General features: G+C 36.4%; 1 protein-coding gene across 2 annotated transcripts in view; it reads right to left on the bottom strand.

The window, feature by feature from the left end:
- Nucleotides 1-24,291, bottom strand: part of WDR72 (WD repeat domain 72) — a 201,692-nt gene that overhangs the window by 54,446 nt on the left and 122,955 nt on the right. For both annotated transcript variants that reach the window (XM_045822910.1, XM_045822909.1), the window contains exon 18: nucleotides 23,085-23,280. In XM_045822910.1, the coding sequence (XP_045678866.1) occupies nucleotides 23,085-23,280 (196 nt within the window). The remainder of the gene's footprint in view (nucleotides 1-23,084; nucleotides 23,281-24,291) is intronic.

Below are 24,291 nucleotides of genomic sequence, written 5' to 3' on the forward strand. Positions count from 1 at the left end.
AAGCCCTGGTCTTTGGTCACTATCCATGCTGTGCTCCTGTATCGCTGTTCTGGAAACACTTCTCACCTCTCCAGCATCCAGTAGTAATTAAGGCTCTCTTTTTCAGGGAACCACATTTTCTATTATTTCACCACAAATACGAATTTTTCACAGTCACTGGGTTTTTACTAATTGGAAATCCAGCTAAAGAAAAGCACCATTATGCTGCTATATCGAAAACTAGTGACCTTAGAGTTGGAGTTGGGAGAAGGAAGAGGGGGCAAATTTTCAATCAGGAGATTCTTTTCCATGGTCATGGATTCCAAATAGTGGCTGCAACCAACTCTGATAGCAAATGTTATATCTATCTTTTTTTCTGTAACATTCAAATACCAACTGAATTAACTTTATTCCTTTTTCCTAAGTACTTCGTTTTGTCCAAATGACAACCCCCACCCCGCAAAATATGTATGTGAGTGTGTGTGTCTCTTCATTCCAAATTAACATCTATTTTAAATGTGTGGTTAGGCTGAAGGAGATTCCACCTGAACTGTTCATATTTTATATCAATTCACAATACATTTATTTATGCAATACATGCTGCTTTCTTTTCCAATATCCTAATAATCTTGAGGTATAACCCTGTGTGTATTCAGTGGCTAGAATTTTTTATTCATTTTGGCTGTAGTCTTTTTATACAATATCATCTGATAAACTGCTTTTCCTAGCTCTTGCTTGTAATTTTAACTCTTTTACAATTTTTAACATCACTATTTCATTTGCATTTCTATTTGTTCATGTCATAGTTTTGTATTTGCTTTTATTTCTTTTATTGAAGGATACATCCTAGAATGTTAAACAGATCCTTGTGCAAGGTTGGAAGTGAGGGAGAGTGTGACATATTTGAGGAAGTGTTCTCAATGTGGTCAGGACATAGAACATGAGCCAGAGAATGATGAGAGATGGCAGACAGTGAAATAGTTGCCAGCTCTGAGGAGATTATTGCCACCAAAGGCATATAACCGGCAGAGGGCAGGATCAGATTTTCTTATTTAGAAAGAACATTCTGGCTTCTTTGTGCAATGTAATTGAAGGGGTGAAGGGATATCATTTGGAAAATAATTATTGAATTCTAGGTGAAAGATGACTGTGGCCTAAACAACGAGATTGGGGAAATGTGTAGATTTGAAAGATAATAAGAGTAAATTTAACAGAAAAAAAAGTCAGCTGGAAACTAGTCAGTCCTTTATGATGCATGAGTAGGTTACAAGGATATGTCCAGATTGAAAATCCGATGGTCTCTTATGAAAGACTGACTCATTTCTACTGTCCTTAATCATATCTCTCCATGTGCGACAGGCAGTCTTCTATATAGCAGGCACTATTAATTTCAGTTCTATATCACAGTGTAATCCTTCTGAAGATATTATATGACAATTAAAATCCAAACTTAATTTATAGTTTAGCAATATATGTAATGTTTCAAGTGCAAATAATTCAAACAAGGTAAAATGGAACGATGAGATGCCCTCTGCCCTTGCTAAGTACGTGCTTAGGCAATGACACTCACTCTTTGGGTGACTGGCAACTGTCTTTAACTTAGATTCATACCACAAATATTTTTGTGCAGCCTCATATTGACAAGCATTGACCTAGGTACTAAGAAAAGAGGATGAGTAATATAGGTAAAATCTTTATGCTCATTAAGCTAATGTTCTTCAACTTTATGAGGCATCCAGATTTCAGAAATATATAAATTATGCATCTCAGAATAAAGGAAAAATGATGTAGCTATAGGGTCTTACAGATATTCTAACTCAACTGTTTCTAATGCATTTAATTTTATTTTAAAACTTTCCTAAAGAGACTGCTTTAGTATTCAAATATTTTCCTTGAGAAGATGTTTCTTTCATTTTATAATTTCGGATGCAAAATACTACAGTTTTATATAACAAATGGCATAAAAACCTAGACCTTCTCCTTCTCCCCCTTTTTTACTTTTATAAAACAAATTAACAGATATAATCCATTATAATCCATATATTTCCTCTGCACACAGATATGAAAAAGTACGTGTGAGGAGGGGAGAAGGAACATATACGTGTTTGTGGTGGTGGCGGTAGGTAAAATTGAAACAATCCCACATCAGCTTGCACTTTAAAGCATGGAAAAATTCCAACAGACACTGTCTTAAAATGCATTTAAATGGGCAGCTAAAAATTAGAAATAATATATATATATTTAAATTTATATATGTGTATATATAATGTATATATGTGTATATGTTTTGATTTCAAAAAGGCAATATAGGGAAATGAGTAGATTTCTTTTCATGTGAGTACTGACATATCATATGTTCCAAATGCAACAGGAGAATCATTACTAATTGTATTTGAAAACTGCCAAGTGAGCATGCACTTTCATGTGTAAATGTGGATTTAATCTTTGATGTTCAAGGGAAGTGATTCATGGCCGGTTTCCACAGTATGCCAAGGAGATGCTTTTTATCTGAGGACTGACACTTTATGTATTAGGCTATAATCAATACTATTGGCTACGTGATCTGTCACTGAAATAAAACTGTGATTGCTCTACAAATAAAGTTTTAATTACTAGCATGAATATCTGTTTTGAAATGTAGTAACCCTGTGTATCCTCTAGCACAACTTTATTACCAGGCATAACAATTAACCTAGGGTTTAAAAGTCTTAAAATGTTGATATTTGAAAGGCACAACCTGAGTCTGTTTTTTTTTTTTATATATATATTTTTGCAAAAGGCCACACATCTTGGAAGGGAGGTTGAACTCAGTTTTCTCATCAGTAAAATGGAGACAATGGTTGTCAGTTCACAAAGTCATTACCAAAATTAAATTAGGTATATGCAAAGCACACATAACTTTTGAGCTGCTACTAAAATTAGGGAATGATAAAAACTGAATTTGAGTACTGATGTCTGTTTGCATTAGTGTTAATCTGTTCATTTCAGTAGCTGCTGTCGACGCCCATGCCGTGCAGATACTTAACAACTGTTCTCCCTGCTTTAGTTCCTTTGATCCATCTACCATACTGAGAAATCTCTAAATTATAAATCTGAAGACTTCCCAGTACCTACAGCACTGCATACAAAACCTTTCATAAATGGCCCCATCCCATTCTAAGCCTGCTCTATGCACCTGTGAGATTTACTCCAATTACACTTCTAAAATAGCCCATATGATGTTGTGTTATTGTTAGTTCCTCAGATACCTAACCTTCTCCAGATTGTGTACTGGGGGCTATGCCTCAAAATACAAGAGTTTGACTAGGGACAAGTCAACCAGGGTATGCTCTCCACACCTCCCAAGATAATCACACTTGAAAGGATTCCCTGTGGTTAACATCTTTCCCAGGTCCCTTGAGGTACCAGCAGGTGAACATTTTGAAATTAAAATTTAAGGATAATCAGAAAAAAGAAGTAAAAAAGAGTGCCTCCCATCCTCCTGAAGCAGGTGGGTTCAGGGCAGCCACTCCCTCTGTCCTCAGCAAAGGATACACCTTAAAGTAGTCCTGTGTCTTATTCCTTTCTGTATACATGGAAACCTGTACAGTGCCTATTACTTATTAGGTGAAATTCATATGCTCATTAAATATTAACTCCCTTCCTCTTCTCTTCCTCTCCCAACCCTACAAATAGATACACATAGAATTATTCAAGCTACAGCTTTATGATGATGAGCAAGTCAAAAACTCAGATTCCTGTAGGAACCTAGTGAAAACTGAGTAAAGCTCAGTTTGGTTGATGTGGAGGAGGCCTGGAGAGCACACACTCATTCTGAAAAGGTTGTCTCTCATAACCATCTGCTACACAGCTCCAGCCAAATGTTATTGCATCAAATGGCAATTAAGTGTGTCCTTTCTTGCTATAGTTTATGAGAAGTCAGAAATCCAGAACATCCTGTGAAGTCTCCTGGTTTTTAAATATTGATAAGTAAATTCTTTTTTCCATAAAGTATTATTTAATAAATCAAGTAGAATCCATATACAGAGGACCAGGTTGACCCTATGCTATAGAGCTCTATACCTTGGCAGTGTAGAAATTACTTCTACGCATATGAGCATGAAAAGATCTACTGCTCCTTCCAAAAGACTAGGATGCTACTTGAAAGCAACCAGGCTATTCATGGCTGGGTTCCAACATGCTATCTTTCCTTATGTAACAAATTTGGTCAGTACCTGACTCATAAAATTATAGCTCTCATTTTAATCAGCAAGGAAGAATTTCTGCACTGTAAAATCTTATTAAGGGAGTTTGATTGAGAATTGAATGTGGTCCAGCACTTCTCCAAAGCTCATTTAAGATATTTGATATTTGAGAGAAAAGGCCTAAATGGGCATGTTAACTATCCATTTACCTACACAATTCCAAATTCTGTCCCTACACTCTCAGACCATCAGAAAATAATGTCTTGGACCACATTATCTTAGTCAATCAAAGATATGGCTTCTGAGCTATGGCTCAATATCATGTTCTTTGATTTTATAGATGGTTGATATAAAAAGTATCATATTTAAATGTACTTTTTGTACCTTTTAGAAAGCTGGTCAGAGGTATATTTTACTGTGTGGCTTGTTACCACATTATATTGGAACTCATGTGATAAAGTCCAGGAAAAGTAGTTCCAGGAAAGGGTGATTATCCTTGCAGATGCATCTGTATATGATACCTTAATGGAAAACATTTCTTTTCTTTAGTTTCCAGGCCAAACTTCAGAAACTACGTTAAGTGTGAATATGAATACTGGGTTTGTTTCTGAGTTTTTGAACCCCTTAGTGAGGGTATGTACCTCAGAGGTATGTTCACTGACCAACTATGGAACCCATGACTTTTCAGTGTATGGGACAATGCTCCAACAAGCTGCATGGTTCAGGGCTCAAAACGTTTAAAATAAATAAATGAGAGATGGATCAGTATATGCAAAGGCTGAAAGCCAAGTGGGATAACTCCTTTGGAGGAACTGAAAGGGTTTGGTTTGGCTGAATTGTAGGATTCAAGGTGGATACAAGGGGACAAGATGAGACTAGAGAGGCATCCAGCAGCCAGTTGATAATGATTCTCGTGATTTATTTAAATATATGTACTTTATTATGAGAAAAGGAAAGCCACATGCGCTTAAATAAATAAAAACAATAACAATCATTTTTTTCCTTTAGGCATAGGAACTTGACCTTTGGTTAACTCTAGTTGGATTTCTTTGGTAACTTGACAAGGTACAATGTCAGCTACATCTCAAGGTGACACTGCTAATAGTAAAAATAACCCCTCATCGGTAGACTGCATCTAGATTAGGATAAACTATAAATGAACCCTAAACATTTGATATTGTGGCTTTGGTCTTCCCTGTGAGTAGACCCAGCAAGCCATGCCTATGAATTGTTGCAAAAGATGTAAGACTTAAGGAGTGTGACTTCCACAGATGACTTTGGACTGCTGCAAGGACTCTCAATGAGGATGGCCTGCTGCTGCCCTGCAGCAAGCTGTGGTTCTTAATCTCTGTCCTTCTAAGTAGACAGGTGCCAGATGTGGTACAGCATCACCTCGTGAGTCTGAATGTTTAGATGAACCTAAAGAAGAATGCTTGGTGGGCATTGTACCACTACAGGGTTTTAAGTAGGGAAGTTAATATAAACAGATTTGTTTTTATAGGATCACTTCAGCTATTAAAGACAACTGCCTCTAGGGCCAGTTACTCTAATAATACATTAACTAAAATTAGTTAATAACCTTGTTGAAACAAGACAGAAGCCTACAAGAAAGGGGAAAAGAGAGGAAAGTGCCCTCTATTTAAGTTTCACCTAGATCTGGATGCATTAATACCAACAAGTGGGACTTACAGGAAGGCAACCTGGCTTCCATATCTTTTTGTGTGTGGTTCATCGACCACTTACTGGGGAAAACAATAAGAACTTGGCAAATAAGAAAAGCCTGAAGAAAAGAAGGAACTATTAAATGGGGACCACCAAGCCACTTTTAAAAATCAAAAATATTAGCAAGGGTTAGGTTTGTCTACCATCTCTGTCTTCATATAGCTGTATGACCTTAATTAAGTCACTACTTAGTCTCTGAGCTTCAGGTTCCTAGCCAGAAAAACAAAGGGTTTAGACTCATTGACTCCCAAATGATCTCAACTCAAAGGTCATATAAGTCTTTATCTGAGTACCACTCATTTGATAAGTACTATACTAATCTTAACATCCCTCGGCCTCCCCATAAAGGCATTCAAAATCAAGTAAACTCCAAATGCCCAAAACAGAAAGATCAAGGAATGGAATCCAATATATGGAGTCACTCCTTAGTCTGAGGTGGAACTGAGGACTCCATTATGTCTCTACACTCAAATTTCAGCCTAGGTAACATGGTGGTCAGATCCGTTCCTGAGGAACTTTATGTGCTTTAGATTCCTCTAGGGGCAGGGGCTATGGCAGGTTCTGCTCGGCCAGTCTAAGCTGAGCACACCCAACATAGCCGCCCTCATCTCTAGAGAACTTACTGCAACATCCGCCAACCATAAACTCTCAGTGACTGCTGATGACTGACAGGATTAATAGCAATAATTAATAATTTAGTACTCATGTTCTTCAGCCATCTTGAAGTAAGACATAAAAGTCTGGTATAATTTAAGCCTAATATCTAAAACACAATGATGTGAAGTAAAAATAATAATAATAATCATTAATTTTAAAAAGCATGTCTCCAAGAGATCTAAGTACTTTTGTACCTTAAGAGGGCACTAAAATGTACTGACAAATGGTTATGTGACATTAAGAATGCAGGGAGAAACCTCCGTTCTTTACAAAAAGTTTTGAATTAGAAAATTTTAGTGAAAAGCATTGCGGGTACTTCTAGGAAATCTCATCATGATCTCAGTGTAATAGCCATTTGTAAAAGAGCCCTGAACTGAGTCCACGCCAGGGAGCATTATTGGAAAATGGCCCACTCTGATGACTTCCTGGAATTCCTCTCTGTGAAAGTCAACAGCTCGCCTGGCACCAGCTGGGCACTAAACCGAGGCACTGAGAAACATAAGGCCACATTCTGAGCTGATACAGAATGTGATTTATAACTCGAGCCTTAAAACATGGCAGCCAGACAACAGCTCACACTATTCATACCACGAGATCGGCCTCCTTCTTCTTCTTCTTTCTCCTCCTCCTCCTCTTCTTTTTTTAAAATAAAACAGACAACTAGGGTAACTAGGCAAGTATTTGTTGCACTGCCACAGTTTTGTACTAGGTGAAGGGGTGTACCGAGATGGTATAGACTGTCGTCTCCTCGTGAACCTGTCCCGTGTTCACAAACTGCATTCCATGGAATCTCAGCATATCTCAGAGGGAATTACACAATCACGTGATTCAAATTTTCTTTTAGAGATGTATGTAATGTTGCTATTGTTAAAGAACTGTGATCATAAAAGGCAAATTTTTATACTAATATTTAATAAACTTGGAAACCATAAACACATTGATTTATGCTGGCATATAACTCTTTCTGTGCAGATCCAAGATAAATATCTGTGCCTATATTTAAATTTATAAATATATCATTGATTAAGAGGCTGTGTCTGTGTGTTTTAATGTTTGCAGTAGATATTCCACTCATGTAAAATTATACAAGCAAATGATATTGAAGTGCCATTGTGCTTCCCAGGGTGACTCATTTTTTTCATGACAATTTATACAAAGCAATCTACCAAAATGAATTTGATGCTGAGACCAAAAGTTTCTATGACTGTCATCCATCTGCCTAATTTCAAAGCCCGTAATTCATTGAAATATTCTTGATATCAGTGTTTTAACCTTATAATATGTAAATGTTATCAATTAAGCTAATAAGGTAGTTTTATTTGATTGATTAGTTCATTTTTACCAAAGATTTAGATGCTTACAAACTTTTAAAACACCAATTTATATCATTTCTCAAATAACAAAAGGAAGCTAGTCATTGGTAAAGATTTTTAGAAATGTTTATGTTTTACATATGAGATAGAAGTAATTGGTGAAACTTGGCTTTATTTTTGTAATATTTTGCAAATTCTAAATTTTGACTGCATAGAAGATCCCATACAAAGAGGAAAACAACCTAATTCACTTCATAGTGTAGGGACTATTTTATAGGAACTTTCAGATATTTAAGCAACTGTGTATATGAGGACAGCACACAGCTCTTTCCTCTAGGATCAATAATGGAAAATTTTATAACTTGTTCTGAAACAGGACCTTATACTGGACAAAGCCTATGGAGGACACTTGACATTTTCCATTTCTGATTTGATAAAAGAATAATTTTGGATTACTGCTATACATTAAAAGAATAGATTAAAAATATTAAAATGTATAATTATGCCTTGTGAATTTGGACACGTAAGGATTGGGCAAGAAAAGGACAGGGAAAGTAAGACTATATTCATACAACTAGGAAGGGAAATCTGCCAATTGCCATAAATAAAATGACTTATGATGCCTTCACCCTCTTCATACAGTTGTTACAACTGGAGCGTCTAAGTGCTTTCCACCATTAGTCACTACTATATCGCAGTTTCATTCTTACATTTTTCAGTACCTTTTATACTTATGATTTATGCCTACAGAATGACTAGGAAAAGCCATATATGTCTTACATACAGATTCCAGGAGCAGACAGAATACAGATAAGTAAACTTATTTTTTTAAATCCAGTTCTGTAATGCTGTTATAAGACACAAGGTTTTCCAGTAAAACACATTCCTATAGCTTCGCTTTCCATGCATGGGCTTCTTCCAGGGCTGTGCTGTTTTCTTAAGCTATACCATGGTGGAATCTTATCCTTTATAGTGTTTTGGAGAAAGCTGAGGGTGGCGCCTGCACAATTTGATTTGGTGTAAAAATACACACCAAATCCGATTTCTGTTACATTAAGGCATTCTCTGACAAAATATACAGAACAAGAAATGAAGTGAATTGCGTTTTAGAAATATCTTGCAAGCTTGTTTCCCCGAATACCTGACCACTAATTTAAAAAAATGGATCAAAATCCACTTTAATTGAATATTTAATAGATGATTTAATGGTCAAGTTAAGATACATTTTAAATGCTAAATATAAAAATGATTTGTGTTTGCTTACTGGAAATACTTGTAATATAAGCAAACATATATAATAAACTAATATTTAAAGCAAATTAACTGTGGAAGAAATCAAATGACTATCTTCAATTTATAAACATAGGACATTCATCAAACTATATTTTTGACTAATAGTTGGCTTTTATAATATGAATATCATAAGAGTGGATTGCCATTAACAGTAGACATAGTTTAACTCATTTTTAAATGTGTAATATATTTTCTTTAAAATGAGCCATTGAAAATAAAAAAAAATGGTGATATCCTCCTAGGGAAAGGCCTGCATTTAGCTAGAAGGAAATGCATCAATTTTCATAAATAAATACATTTATTCTTTTGTAAATTCTATCCTCCACATAATGCTGCATGAAATAGTGTGATTTACATAAAAGAATCTGAGATTAGCAAATAGGAGCATGCAGTTTAGTCTAAGGCCATTTTGTAACAAGTCATATCAACGTGGTAAAGGCACTTAAGTCTATGGTGCCCTAGTTTTTCTCTCAATGACACTGGCAAAGACCTACTTCATTTAATATTTGCAAAGAGAAATAAAAAGACATGCCCAAACCTTTTGAACAAAGAAATGCATTATGCAACTACCAGAAAAGGATCATTGAATTTAATCCACCTAATTATTTTTAATTTCTGAAAATACTGTTCAAGCAGACATTTTCAGGGTCCCCGAATGGCCGTTTCTTCAGAGTACATTTCCGATGGTCTTTAGCTATTTTGGAGAGCCTGGAATATGATGTCCCTAGAAAAACTCTAAAAACTCTTCTGCATCTCTGAACTTTAAACACAGACACATTGTGGTGTCTGAGTAAGGCTCCCCTGATGTCTTTACTACAGAAAAGGAGACTGATTAAAACATCTCATTCCTTTTCAGTACAATGAGAACCCCAGACACATGTTAATGGGTAGATGACTGATTCACACAGGTGAGCAGACAATTCTATACCTTGTTGTAGGTATTTTACCATTACCTTCTGAAACACTGTTTCAAAGTGCAGGTATGTTATATTAAAAAATAAATGATATTGCCCAAACTCAGTAATTTGGAGGAAACATAAATCAATGGCCTAAGGAAAGCAGGTGATGTAAGAACTCGAGACTGAAATAGATGGCTGGAGAGATGGATCATAAAGTTTAACCTTTGAAATTATTCATTGATATTAATATAAACACACATAAAAGCACATTTCAAAGTTACCATACTTTGCTAAAATACAGTTTTATTAAATAGAGATTTTTCTTAAGTGGTAAAGAGATAATATATTCTATGCCTGGAAAATATCTAATAGCAAATGCTTAATAAGTCTGGTCTTACTTAATGTTTCAGTTAAGACTGAGAAAAGGGAGGTCAATGTTTTCATAAATACACACATGGACGCAAAAGAAAAAAGTGGGTGGTAACACCAAAACTTATCAAGGAGTTGTAACTGTTAGAAATGTGTCCAAAGGAAATAAGAAATCAGACCGAATATTAATGTATACAAAATGAGAAAAAAATTATAACTGATTCAAGAGATTGAAATAATGGCCAAATATACTTCAGATTAGCACCAAGAACCACAGCAACTCTGATGATTCTGAAGAACACTCAGTGTTGTTTGGCCTGAAAGCAAGGAGGCAAATTTCTCTCCTATATGTAACATGAAGGAACTTTCTCCATGTGGGATGTGAAGCACTAATAATCCATCTGAATAACCTAGCAATACAAAATTAAGAAGAACCCCATCTGGTGTAGCTCAGAGGATTGCGCATGGGCCTGTGAGCCAAAGGGTCACCAGTTCGATTCCCAGTCTGGCACATGCCTGGGTTGTGGGCCAGGTCCCCAGCTGGGGGCACGTGAGAGGCAACCACACATTGATGTTTCTCTCCCTCTCTTTCTCCCTCCCTTCCCCTCTGTCTAAAAAATAATAAATAAAATCTTTATTTAAAAAAGACCTGCATTAATTGTTTAAAAAGTTAAGAAAAAAAGTACTGCTTTACAAGTGAAATACTAAGCAGAGAAATACTTAGACCAAATTTAGACACAAGTGTTTCTTTGTATTTCTTGCTTTACTCATTCTCTACTTTGCACTAGGAATGTCTCATTTTTCCTCTTAAAAGAATTTATAATGACTCCCATTATTTTTCAGGAAAAAGCCCCGACCAGAATCTTTACTTTCTAGGTGTCTCACCTTCTGGATCCAGACTGGAGCATGCTCTCTTCCTATAACCTGCCCATACCAAATTTAGCCCCATTTCCTGACCAGAACATATGCCTGTTCCTGTGTCTGTCCTCATTTATTCCTTTTGCCTGAAATATGCTTCTCACACCACGCTCTTTCCCATCGGTGTCAGCTCGGTGCTCCCAGAAGCAGAGTTAAGATGGAGTTAGAAATGTAAAAAGTATATTGGGAATAAACCTGAGAAAGGAAAAAGGCAAAAGCAGAATTGGGTAGGAAGCTCTCTATTCACTGTGCATATCTGATAGTCTCTATCAGCCCAATGAAAACTCCAGAACAAAATTGGCTGTTAAGAGGTTTGTATAAACCAGCAATAGCCAGGCCCTTGCAACACTGCCTTGCCCAGTCATTGTCCCAAGAAGAGTCTGGCCTTTCCCAATGCAGGGATTGATTCTGGAGGTGCCAACAGCTGGAAGCTGTCAGTCATACTCCTCACAGCTGGGCAAGCAGTCCTTTCTTGTAGAGTGAACTTAGCAGTGCATCACTCCATGTCTGCCACAATGCTATTCTCCAAGTGCATGTGAATGTCTACTTCTGTACGGAGCCTCTAAAAATCATCCCCTGGCAACTAGTGGCTCTCCATGCTTCCCCAGCAATGTGAACTTCAGTATCTCATACTGAATTGTGACCTCATTATGTTTACAGGACTCAACCTTGTAGAGAGTAGGAACTGCACTATACCCTTCTCAGAGTCTTAGTGGATAGCTTGGGAAAAGAACACCTGACACATAACATATTCAAAGAAGATGGTTGGGTGGCCCTACCAGCTGGGTGATCCATCAGGTTGGTTCCTCCCTACTCTGGTGCAGAGACACTACGGGGTATACCTTGTATAAATCAAAGGGTACTATGAACTTCTCAAAAATAATGTTAATATATGTACTTTAAGTACTAATAGGCTATTGGACTGTAAGGATAAAATGTAGCAAAAATTAGTATGTGCTAAGCCAAACTTTTGATTCTGTTCCCAATCATTTAATGAACCTACCTGTGTAACACTTTCCATCTGTTTTTCTCTATTCCAGTTTCTTCAGTCCACAAATTGGGAAATAGCTTATCATCTAAATTTTAAATTATAAGATATGTACTGTGTTTATTCTGTATTATAAAATAGTTTAATTTCAACTGTAAATTTTGGAGTTTTCTTTGATGACTTCCTTGGAGGAGGCTTAATAGTTCAGTAATATGCGCTGTTTATTTGATCAGCCAACAATATTGACTCTATGTTAGGCCCAGAGCCAAAGATAAAAGTGAGAGAACAGGACAAGATGCTCTTTTCTAAGGGAGGCAGAACCGCAATACATGCTTTACTACACAGTCTAGGAAATACTGTGACCAAAGTATAAACAAAGAGGGTGGAAACAGGGAGCTAAGGAAGGACCTTCCTGAATTAGTTGGGGGTTACTAATTTGGTTTTATCTTCCTGTGAACTTTTAAAAGGGAGAGGCAGAAACAAAGAAAGGCCTCAGAACATATAGAATCCCTTTCCTGAAAGAAGCCGTTTTCAGCAGGGTTGGTACTGCCCCCTAGGGGAAGGCTTTGGAAACTGCCGAGGTGAGAGACATTTGGTTTCCCCAAATTGTGGAGACACTTACTGGCATTTAGAACAGAATTGCCGGATGTCCTGCAGTGTTCAGCACAGTCCTTGGCAATGAATAACTGCTTGATATTTCACCTGGTTTCCAAATATTCACTGGCCATTCGTGGAGGTGAAAGCTCTGTTTGCAATTTCCTGAGCCCAGAATCTAACTTTGTTTTACACATAAGAATATTCCATGGTGTTGAACACACCCTGAATTTTCTAGGAGGGCTATCACCCTGTATATCGAAGAATGGCCATATTTTGCCGCTTTTGTTGTCCAGAATTTTATGAAGAAAATCCATGTGGACACCCATGTCACTGACGGCAGCACGACACAAGGGCAGGGCCTGCATTAGTAACTGCCGTCTTCTCAGCAGTGGGATGTGTCCCTGCCAGGATTCCTTCCGTCCTTCAGTCCAGCCATGCCCCAGCTTTTCCCTACTGAGACACTCGCTAATACAAATTACCCACTCTTTGTTTTTCCCCTTTACATTTTATATGCAGTATGTGTGTAGATAGGTTGTATTACTTAGGAACTTTATTTTAGGGTTATGAAAGTGAATTACTAAATATTGACTTTAAAGGTGCTGGCATTGAGATGAGCTGGGAACCACTACACTTAAAGTTTTCTAAAATTTCAAGGCTGACCTCATTTTGATGAGAAGAAACCTAAGAAGGTGGTCGAGTGTTCACAATTACTATGTTTATGTTTAGTCAGCTACTAAGGTGTGCTTTTACCCTGATGAGCAGGCTGCTGGGCTGGAGAACAGGTGATCCTGCATAGATAGAAAGGGCATATGTTCATCTAACAGGTAAAAGGAAACAAAGAGTAACAACTTTCCTTTGGTCTTCAGTTCTTGTAGTTGATTCTCAGAGGTTGAAAATGAAGTACTTTGCCTTAAATCATCAGCATTATTTTTTCCTGGTGGCTCTCTAGACCGATAAATTGCTCCTGAACAAAACAGATACATGCTAAGTACTATCTCTGTATTAACATGTTTAGAAAGAAAACCAACATCCCTACAAAGACCTTTACCCATTCTCTTCCTACCTGCAGCCCATTAACATATGATTCAGCCTTTCCTTCATTCTGCCTGAGATCAGAGTGCTTTGATACATGTCTGTCATTGTCATTTATCATTCATCTGCTGACTCAGGCAGCAAACATTTAATGAGCACCCACCGTGAGCCACGTGGTTCATTAGCTGCTGGGAGCTCAAGATTAATAAGTTCCAACTTTTGCCCTGAAGGAGTGCAGAGAGGTGGTGAAAAAAAGGCAAAGAAACAAACAATGAGAGTGTCAAGTTGATAAACACTATTTTAGGAGGATATATACCAAGTGTAGAAAGGAATGTAATGAAAAATTTCAGCACCTTGCATTGATCCTTAGACATAGTAAGCACTTAATAAGAGTCATTCTGAAGTTATTCAAATTGTTCCAGGGCTACAAATTGGGCAGCTATTTTGACAAGTTAAAAGGGAAAATAAGGCTCCTGCCAACAAGGCGAATACAGTTTTGATGGCACAGGATACTGCCAGCACATGGGGGCAAGTGGATCATCTTTCCATTAACACCATTTCTCTGGAAATCGCCTTGCTGTGTGACAGACACTGTACTATACATTGAGAATACAGAGCTGACTAAGTCCCTGCTCTTCTCTCAAGGAATTTGGTCATACCAAAATTGTTTCCAGAATGAGGGATGCATGCCCATACTGGCTAATGGGATTGCATTTGATGAAGGAACTAACATCACACAAAGTCCCAGGCTCAGGAGTGGGAAAGGAGTCCACAGGGGGGAGGCTGACTCAGGAGCCAGGTTGTGAAGAGAGCTCCAGGTTTGCAGCCAAAGGGATCTTGGCTACGATATATCAGGAATGAGCCAGAAGTCCAGAGAGGGGCAGATGAGTCAGAACCCAGGATGTGAATCCAAATGCTGAGGAAATAGTGTTTGACATAACAGTGCCTTAAATACTTCCATAGAAAAACTGGAGCTAAAGGAGGAACACAAAGACAAGTTTAAGGCAAGGCTTGGGGCTCCCTAAAATATCAGACTGAAGTCAGATCATGACAAAATGAGTAGTGAAGAGCCAAATAATCAGCCATCAGGAAAGAGAAGTGTTCTGGCTGATTACAAACTTGATTCATTCATGTGTCTATATTTAATTTTTTTGTGAGCCTGCTGTGTGTGTACCACATGATCCTGGGGTGATGATGCTTAGAAAGCACAATTTTAGTTTATATTCCACACTATATCTGGCTGCTAAAGAAAAGCAATCAGCTGATTTTCCTTGTCTCCTCTTTCTCTTACTAATTAGGAGTTAACTGAATCTTTAGTACAAGCCATCCCCCAGTCCATCCATTCATCCATCCACTCAATAAACACTTATTACCAGCTACTAGGTGAAGGACTATCCTAGGTGATGGGAGGAAAAAAGATAAATAGACCCGACCCTTGTCCTTGAGGGGTCACTATTGGGAGGCCGGTCTCAGTGCGGGAGAACAATAGTACAAAACACATCGATTTCAGCGACAGAGTCTAGATCACTTTTTCTTTGTCAATACATTTAAATGGGTATGCAGACAATAATCAATAAGCGGTGCCTGCACAACTGTTACCAAGGAAATATTTAACTCAATTCCTGATGCTGCAGTCTCTGTGCAATCAGGCCAGGTTGGCATTCTGATTGCTCATGAGGAAAAAAGACGATGAAATACTCTAGTTCTTCATATGCCAAGATGAAAATCATCAATCTCAATCTCCGTGAAAGATGAAACTACTTTTGGAAAAAGAGCAGTGAACTCTATCAGTCTTTCTAAGGCAATGTAATCTTTAAGATGATACAGAGAGGGCAGAGGCAGTGGAGAAGTTCAGAAGAATTTATATGAGGAAAAAGAGAAATGATGAAATTTCTCCATCAATTTCAAAAGGAGCTAAAAATGAGATAGGACATATGTTAAACTCAAATGACAAAAGTGTTTTTTGAAAGGTGTGCAATATATTCTAGGTGCTAAATAATTTATTTGATTATATATAAATTTGTCTTCATCTAACATAGGAATATCTTACTGTTTAAGATTGTCTAGTACATGATCCAAATTAATCAAAAAAATAAAAATTTAAATATCCTCTTCTCTTTCTCACCCACTGCTAATCCTTAGCCCCTTCAGTTAGTATGTATGCCAAATCTTTTTCATTCTACAACCTACCCAGTAGAAATTTCCAGTTCCCAGTCATAAAACATTCTATCTTTTAACCACTAGAACTTAATTATCTAAATTTGTATGTCAAATAAAAATCTTTAGTATTAAGCACATCTTTGGTGGAATAGCTTATAGTGCCATACCAGGGGTTAGTAGAAATTAGGTATTCCATATTTTCTGACCAACTTCTTCAAGATAATTTTTCTTCTGTTGTTATGCCAAATATCTCAGTTTTTGCTGCCTTATAATTCCCAGCTTAGGTAATACCTATCTCTGTAACTGTCATATAGGAGACACTGGTGATATCTGCTGAATTAAGAAGTAGTTAAGGAGAATCATGGTTAATTGGGGCACAATGGCAGCTAGTGACAAAGAATCCAGGTACTGAGACCAGACTTCCTGGGTTTGATTCCTGGCTACCTTTTTAATAAGACCTTGTGTAAGTTACTTAACTTCTTTTATCTATTTTCTCATAATAAAATGGGTATAACAATATTACCTATCTCCACAGAATTGTTGCCTAGAACAAATAATTTAAGTTATGTGAAGTTGTGTTAAGTTATATTAAGCCATATCATTGTAAGCTGCTATTATTGTCATTGCCATTATCATTGTCACTATTCTGGAAGGAAGAAGGTTAGGGAACGACAGGTGTTGGCACAGTAAGATTCAAAGAGGGCACAACTGTGTTCCAGAGAAGAAATCCAAGATATGGGTTTCTCTCTAATGCCCAAGTTCCTCATTCATGCACGTGTTAATCAGATGATTCTTGGGAGGAAGAAACAAGCATAGGTGGCTTTTCTGGGCTTAGCAAAGAGCTACCTTTCCCCACTCTGACTTTTTGCTTCATTAAATCATATTCATGTTTCAGGACCTCAATTACACAACTTTTTTTTTTCCTAAGAAGATTTCTTGATCCTGAAGACTGAGTAGGGTGGCTATTTGAAGTGCTCCTGCAGCCTCCTCTGTACTGTCTGGCACACTTGTATGATTACTTTGATGCTGGTTTGTGTTTCCACTGAAGATCTCCAATTCGTTCTCTGTGGTATCCCCAGCTCTTGGATTGGTGCACAGAGGCAGAGATGGGTGATATACAGGAGTGATGCATGAAGACTTTTTTAAAGTTTTAGAGCTAGCACAGTGTGCAATATAGAATATTGAGTTACCATCACCCTGTAACCAAAAGCTTACCACATCTGTCTATTTAACCTCAATCTACCCAAAGGCTATGGTTGGAATACTTTCTTGCAAAAAGAAACCAAAACAAAAAGGAGCTCTGAAGCATGCACCACCAATAAGTACGTCTGTTTGCAAACAACACACACATTATTAGTATATCAACATTATGTCCACTATAAAATATACCCAAAAGTAGAAATTTCCAAAGAATATTACACACACACCTATTTAGCTTAAGCTAAGTTTTGCAATGCCATTTGCATCTTATTTGCTTAAGCTTGCATCATTAGTATTATCTTCAATCTGCAGTTTCTTGACCGGAAAATCTTGTCCATTTTCTGAGGGTTAGTTTAGTTGACACTAGAAGTCATCTAAGCAGGGACACTTGAAACCGAACACAGCAGGGACAGGTGGGAGTGCGGAGTGGGCTTTCCACCCTTCCTTCGCACACTTGAGACACCATATGCACTGCCCAACATAGAAATCAACCAGAATACCAGGGTCAGCCTTGCATCAAATATTTTTTGTTTGAAGTTATGTAAGTATTGATTTTCATCTCACTCCTCCATACCCAATCCATCAGCAAATACTAGCAGCTATACCTTCAAAATACATTTGGAATCTGACCACTTTTCACTTCCTCATCCAGACCACCATATTTGATCCAAGCTGTCATCATCAAGATTAGCATAATGGGCTCCCAACCAGTCTCCCTGATTCTGTCCTTGGCCCCTGGACCTCAACGTTGTTTCCATCAAAATATGTGCCATTTGTCTGCTCAAATGGTTTGCCACTCAATCTCAGAGAACCTAAGGTCTCACTATCACAACTAAGGCCTTCTATTAAATGCTCCTCCCCCCATCACTTCTCTGCTCCTTGCTCACTCACATCACACAGACCTTTCCTAAATGACTTCCGTGGCCACAGAGAAGAACATTGGCCTTCTCACTTAGCCTGAAGACCTCACAGAGGGTGGTGGAAAATGCATTTGCTACAAATACAGTCAAGAAAGCATTTCCCTGTAAAGTAGTCAACTATGTTTCAAAGCCTTTCAACAACTAGACAGATTTCCTTCTGAGGAATTCAGCAGGCAGAGGAGGCCTGTCCCAAGTCAGTCCTTCTGCTATTGGCCACCAGGGCCACAAAACTCTTCTGTTGAATCAATGTTTATTTCCTTGATTTACTACATGTGCATGGTTTTATTTAAACAAAGCACATTTTCATTATTTAATTTTGCAGATAAGTCTTTGAAAGCAATGCATCTAATACAGATTATTTGTAATACCTATATGTGATGCATGATGTTCACAAACACACTTTAATGTGAATTTAAATTCAACCTATAATTCCAGGTGACAGCTTTATCTACAAAGCCTCCATTTCTATTTAAACCAATTTATTTAATGGAATAATTTAGAACACTTGTTTAAACTGATCCAAATCCCATTCAAAAAATAAAGGAAAATAACTTTCAAATGTATTTTAATAATAGAAAATACTGTCATTTTAGCTAAAAATGTGAGTGTTAATTATACAATTTCTTATCAAAGAGATTTAAGGAAGATAGCAATGTAGTCATTATAAAAATGTAAACCCAGATAAAATCTACCGCTCTCCCATAAAATACCAAGACACAAATGTTAAAATCTCAAATAAAATGCATGCTGTGAAATGTAAAAAATGAAAACCGTGAAAATAAATAAGATACAAAATTATAAAGTTCAAACACATTGTGCTTCAACTTTCATTTCATTTCATTTCCACTGCTTTCTAAATTCATCTCATGCACAAATAATTCAAGAAATCTCGTGATTTTCTTTATCATAAGGGCTAATATGGCAACGATTGAACACTCTTTGTTAATAGAAAGTATGATTTATGAAAGAGGAATAAAAACCTAAGAAAACCACTCAATAAATTATTCAATTTTCAGATCAAGCTGATTTAGAGCAAATTGCCCTCAAGCTGCCAGTATGGGAAATTCAGTTTACTGGACAAGAACACAGTGTTTAAGAGAATATCTGAGGTTGCATGCCTGTTTTTAGTAATTTTTTGACTGTAGACGGAAAAAAAAAAGGAATAATAATAGAAAGTGTGTCTCAAGGTGCAAAATACATACAACTGGTGGCATTCAATATAGCTGTGTATGGTGGTGGACTTTTTAAAAATATTATTTAATATACATGAAGGAGACATATAATTATGTCAAATAAAAAATTAAAGAGGCAATTTATCAGGAATCTCTTTTTCTCACAGAATTTTTTCAGTTGTATTTGTAATTTCATTTCCATGAACATTTAAAAGAACTGTAAAATTGTTTACATAGATGACTCAACTGTTGAAAACAGGGACTTTGTTCATGTGAGTTACGTAAGAATCAAAGGAAAAAAAATGAGATAACATTCATAAAGTGCTTAGTATCATGTTAGAGTGTACTAAGGACATGATAATTGTTGTTATTATTACTTTTCTTGATCTATTATTATTAGTAAACCAAATATTTGTATACTATGCCCTGGCATTAAAGAAGTTTTTTAGTATTCTTGCATAATAAAACCATCATCTGTTACTTTCAGAATGATTTGCAAAGAGAATGCCTCAAGTAAGCAAGAAAAAAATTAAATAAATTAAATTAAGAATAAAAAGAATAAATATATATAGTGGAAGAGAGCTAACAGAGGACAAAGGAGCAAGGACCTGATAAAATTAAGTTAAATAAACCACTTATAAGAATATTTGGTAAAATAATATATGTTGCAATGACATTCTGACTAAGTAAATCTGCCTACAAAAGTTGAAGAATTATCACATTACTGAATAGTACCTATACCATCTCTTTAACCTTTGAATCAAGACATGTGAGATAAATAGAAGATTGCCTCTACTTCAATTTTTTGGGAGAGTTTGAGAAGAACAGTCATCAAATCTCCTTTGAATGTTTGGTACATCCACTATGGAAAACAGTACAGCAGTTCCTCAAAAAAATAAGATTAGAGTTACCATATGACCCAGCAATCCCTCTTCTGGGTGTCTACCTGGAAAACTTGAAAACATTTACTTGAGCTCTGACTGGTGAGGCTCAGTAGGTTGGGCGTCATCCCACAAACCAAAAGGTCTCTGGTTCCATTCCCAGTGAGGGCACATGCCTGTAGCCAAGTCTTCAACTGGGCGCATGCAAGAGGCAACTCATCAGTGTTTCTCTCACACAACAATGTTTCTCTCCTTCTCTATCTCCCTCCCTTTCCCTCTATCTAAAAATAAATAAATGAAAATTTTAAGAAAGAAAACATTTATTCACAAAATATATGCATCCTTATGTTACTTACAGCACTATTTACAGTGACCAAGACAACCAAAGTGTCCTTCAATGGAGGATTGGATAAAGATGTGGTGCATATATACTGTGGAATACTACTCAGCCATAAGAAAAGATGAAATACTGCCATTTGGAACAACATGAATGGATCTTGAATATTATGCTAAGTGAAATAAGTCAGTCAGAAAAAACTAAGGAACATATTTCACTCATATCTTGGATATAAAACTAAAACTCACAGATACACAGAGACAACAGCATGGTGGTTACCAGAGGGAAGGGGGTGGAGGGTAGTAAAAGGCAAAGAAGGCCAAATATATGGTGATGGTAGATGATTTGACTTTGGGTGATGGGCACACAATGCAATATACAGATCATGTATCATAGAAATGTATACCTAAAAGCTATACGACCCTATAAACCAATGTTAACCCAACCAATTTTTTAAAAAGTAACAAATAGCTTTTTGTAGTGATTGAATTTTTTAATTCCATCAAGTATATAGTATATACCATTGTAATAAGGGTATAAAGGTTCCTATATTTTTTCTAAGTTTCCCTGACTAGTTTTTTTAAAATAAATCTTTTCTAAAAGGAGGGAAAAGGCAATGTTAATTTCCAATATAATATTACTTGAAAAATTTTCTCTTCGGTATAGGTTATGTGTTTCTGATTTACTTGTAATTGCAGTTAATGTTTTCTTGCAGGCAGCATTTCTCCAAAATATATTTGCTCAGATTTTTGTGAGCATATTTCTTTTAAATAAAATATTCTAAATTTTATACACAAACATGTTAACTACATAGCTGTAGTATTTTTGTGCTTCAATTCTTATCACAAACTAATCCTAAATTTTCCTTTAACATGGGCAAGGAATCATTCAGTAATAATCAAAAGATAGTTAATGTCTAACATGGAATCTGGATGTCTTTAGTCATACATAGTAAGTAAACTCCCTACTACTGATAGTTCTTATACCCAATAATTAACTGGGGACAGAGCAGGGCCTCAGTGAAACTTCAAATAGTGGGTAACCCATGTGATAGCAAAACATCAAAAGTTTCACCTTGATAGCCTGCCATGAATTTCTTATCCAGAAAATAGGGCTTTGGGGCAATGGCTAATTTAGACAGTCAAGGTTAGGGATAAGGCGCAGATATGCCACCTAATGAACATTAACAAATGATGAACAGCACTAGCAGTCTTTGGAGAGTTGGGAGAAACCTACTAATGATACTAAGGGTGCCTCTCCCAAAGAATCAAGAACTCAAATATAGTCATTGAAAATTAATTTAAAAAGGGATGTTTATGCTTCTTGCTTGAAATATGTAATACAACTATAATTACATGATATGATCAAAAAGGAGCTCCTTCAAGTGAGTGAATTTATCAGATAATTAAAGCTAATTTCTGGACAACAAACAAATAAATGATCTGAAATCACCATTGAGCTTTATCAAATTACTTATTGAATTTTCCATCTTCAATAGCTGTCTTGGTATGGGGAAATATTCTATTTTGATTTTTCGCCTTCACTGAAGAAGTGCTTTTTTTCCCCTGCTATATGTCTTCTATCATTACATAGTGCTCTCCAATCAGTAATCTTATAAAAATAGTAAGGAGAAATAAGTATAATGCATTTTTAAGAATAACACCTCATCTAAGATTTAAACATTTTAATAGCAGCAACATTTCTCTGAGTTCCAAATAAATAAAAATAAAGTTCTTTTTGTGTACCTAACAATTCTTAACAACCCAGAACATGTAAATTTCTAACATGTTTCCCTGACAAAAATATACATTTAATCATATTATAAATAAATTTGTTCATCAAAAGCTTACTATTTGAAAATCAAATTTATACTTATTTTTTCACTGTTCTTATTTCTTTTTCTAAAGTCACAGTAATGGCTGAAAATTAGTTAATGTTTTATAACAAAAATTTAGGTTCACTAGCTAGCCATAAACCATAAGCATCATCATTATAAAATTATGAAGATAAAATGTGTTATAAAATAATGTGGTCCAACTATAAGCCCCTTTAATATTAGTTTGTATTGTATTTCTTATTCCCCAAAAAAGAAAATAATCTGGCATATGGCTATTATCAAGGTATCAAATGAAAACAAACCTAGGACCCATTATTATCAGGGTATCCTTAGAATGTATTAAGCTATAACTGTTAATCTTGTTTTTAATTTTAATCACGTAACGTCAAAACATTTTTATAAATGATATAAATTTTTGTTTTGGAAAATATTTAGTGGTTAATACAATTCAGAAGTTCTTTAAAAACCTGACACTTGTAAGAGGAAATTGATAGCAGAACAGGTCAAAAACAGGGCACTTGGCTCGGTTTTTGCAGAAATGATATATTGTGAACTCATATTCTCAGCAAGTACTAAGTAGTAGAAAAATTCTGATGAAAGAGCACGCCAATAAATTTTGTACTCACTGTGCAGTGGCAAACTGTCTGTAATGCACTGTAACTCCAGCTCCTCGGTCCATTCCATCTTTGGCCGCGTCTGTATCACCTGATAGTTATCTGTTTCAGTCATGGACCCAGGTTGATTGTTGATTGGTGTCTTTCTCAAGGTCTTCATGTGCTGTTGAACTTCCACCAAAAGGACAGCTTGTATTGCTTCAGTTACCTGTTAAGTTTGTGTATCCATAAAAATTATATTTAGTATTGTTGCAAATATTTGGGGTCTTGCACAAAACCCAAAGCCTGGAATTTTGATGAGAAGGTTTCATACAAATTGCAATGCTCCATTCCACCCAGATTAGTATCTGAAACAATTGGTAGATACTGAGAACTGGCACCCAAACCACACATTGTTCTTTTGTAAATGCAAGAGATTACAGAGGAAAACAAAGAAGTTCTGAATTCTTTCTACTAAGACATTTTCATTTCTACCAGAAAATACATAAAATTAATTTGAGTATATCATAATGCTCTTAAAGACAAGTTTAGCTCCTCAAACAATGCCTAGCTCTAAAGCACTATTTGCCTAAAACATTTGATTTAAACTAGGTTTAATACAGAAGGTTGAAGACAAAACTTTAATAACAAATCTCATTAAACTTGGTGTATGTGGCTTTACATAGCTCAAAATACTGCAAAATTCAACTTCTGATTGTTGTATATACCCAGTCAAGGATCTGTGGTTCAGTGGAGGGGGAGGGAGAATGCTTGTCTGAGGGCATCTCTCCACTATCTTCATTTTTAAAATGAAGAATCTGGGACAAGACATCCCAAGTTCCACTCAGACTTTGTGAATCGGCCTTCTGAGCTTTGCTTCTATGTCCTTTTGTATATCTCATTTCAAAGTTCTATATTGTTACCCCTGAGTAAAAAGCCAGTGTACTTCAGCCTCTTTCCAGAGAGAATGAGACAAGGTCCAGGAGTTAAGTTCAAGGAAAATCATGTGCTGAATCAGTGAGAAAAAAGGAGGGTCACCACTGATCTAGGTGAACTTGGGACACCTTCCATTATCCTTTTCTGGCTGACAGTTAGACCTTTCATATGACCACAACCCAATGGCTGCTCCTTTCCCCCTCCAAAGGCTGCTCTCCAATGACTCATGCCCTACCATCTCCTCTGCATTATCTCCATCTACTCAGACAATCTCTAGGGCTTGGGCTTTGGGACGACACTAACT

This window comes from Phyllostomus hastatus, unplaced genomic scaffold (assembly GCF_019186645.2).
Source record: "Phyllostomus hastatus isolate PE091 unplaced genomic scaffold, TTU_PhHast_1.1 phas_scaffold_501, whole genome shotgun sequence".
Lineage (NCBI taxonomy): Eukaryota > Metazoa > Chordata > Mammalia > Chiroptera > Phyllostomidae > Phyllostomus > Phyllostomus hastatus.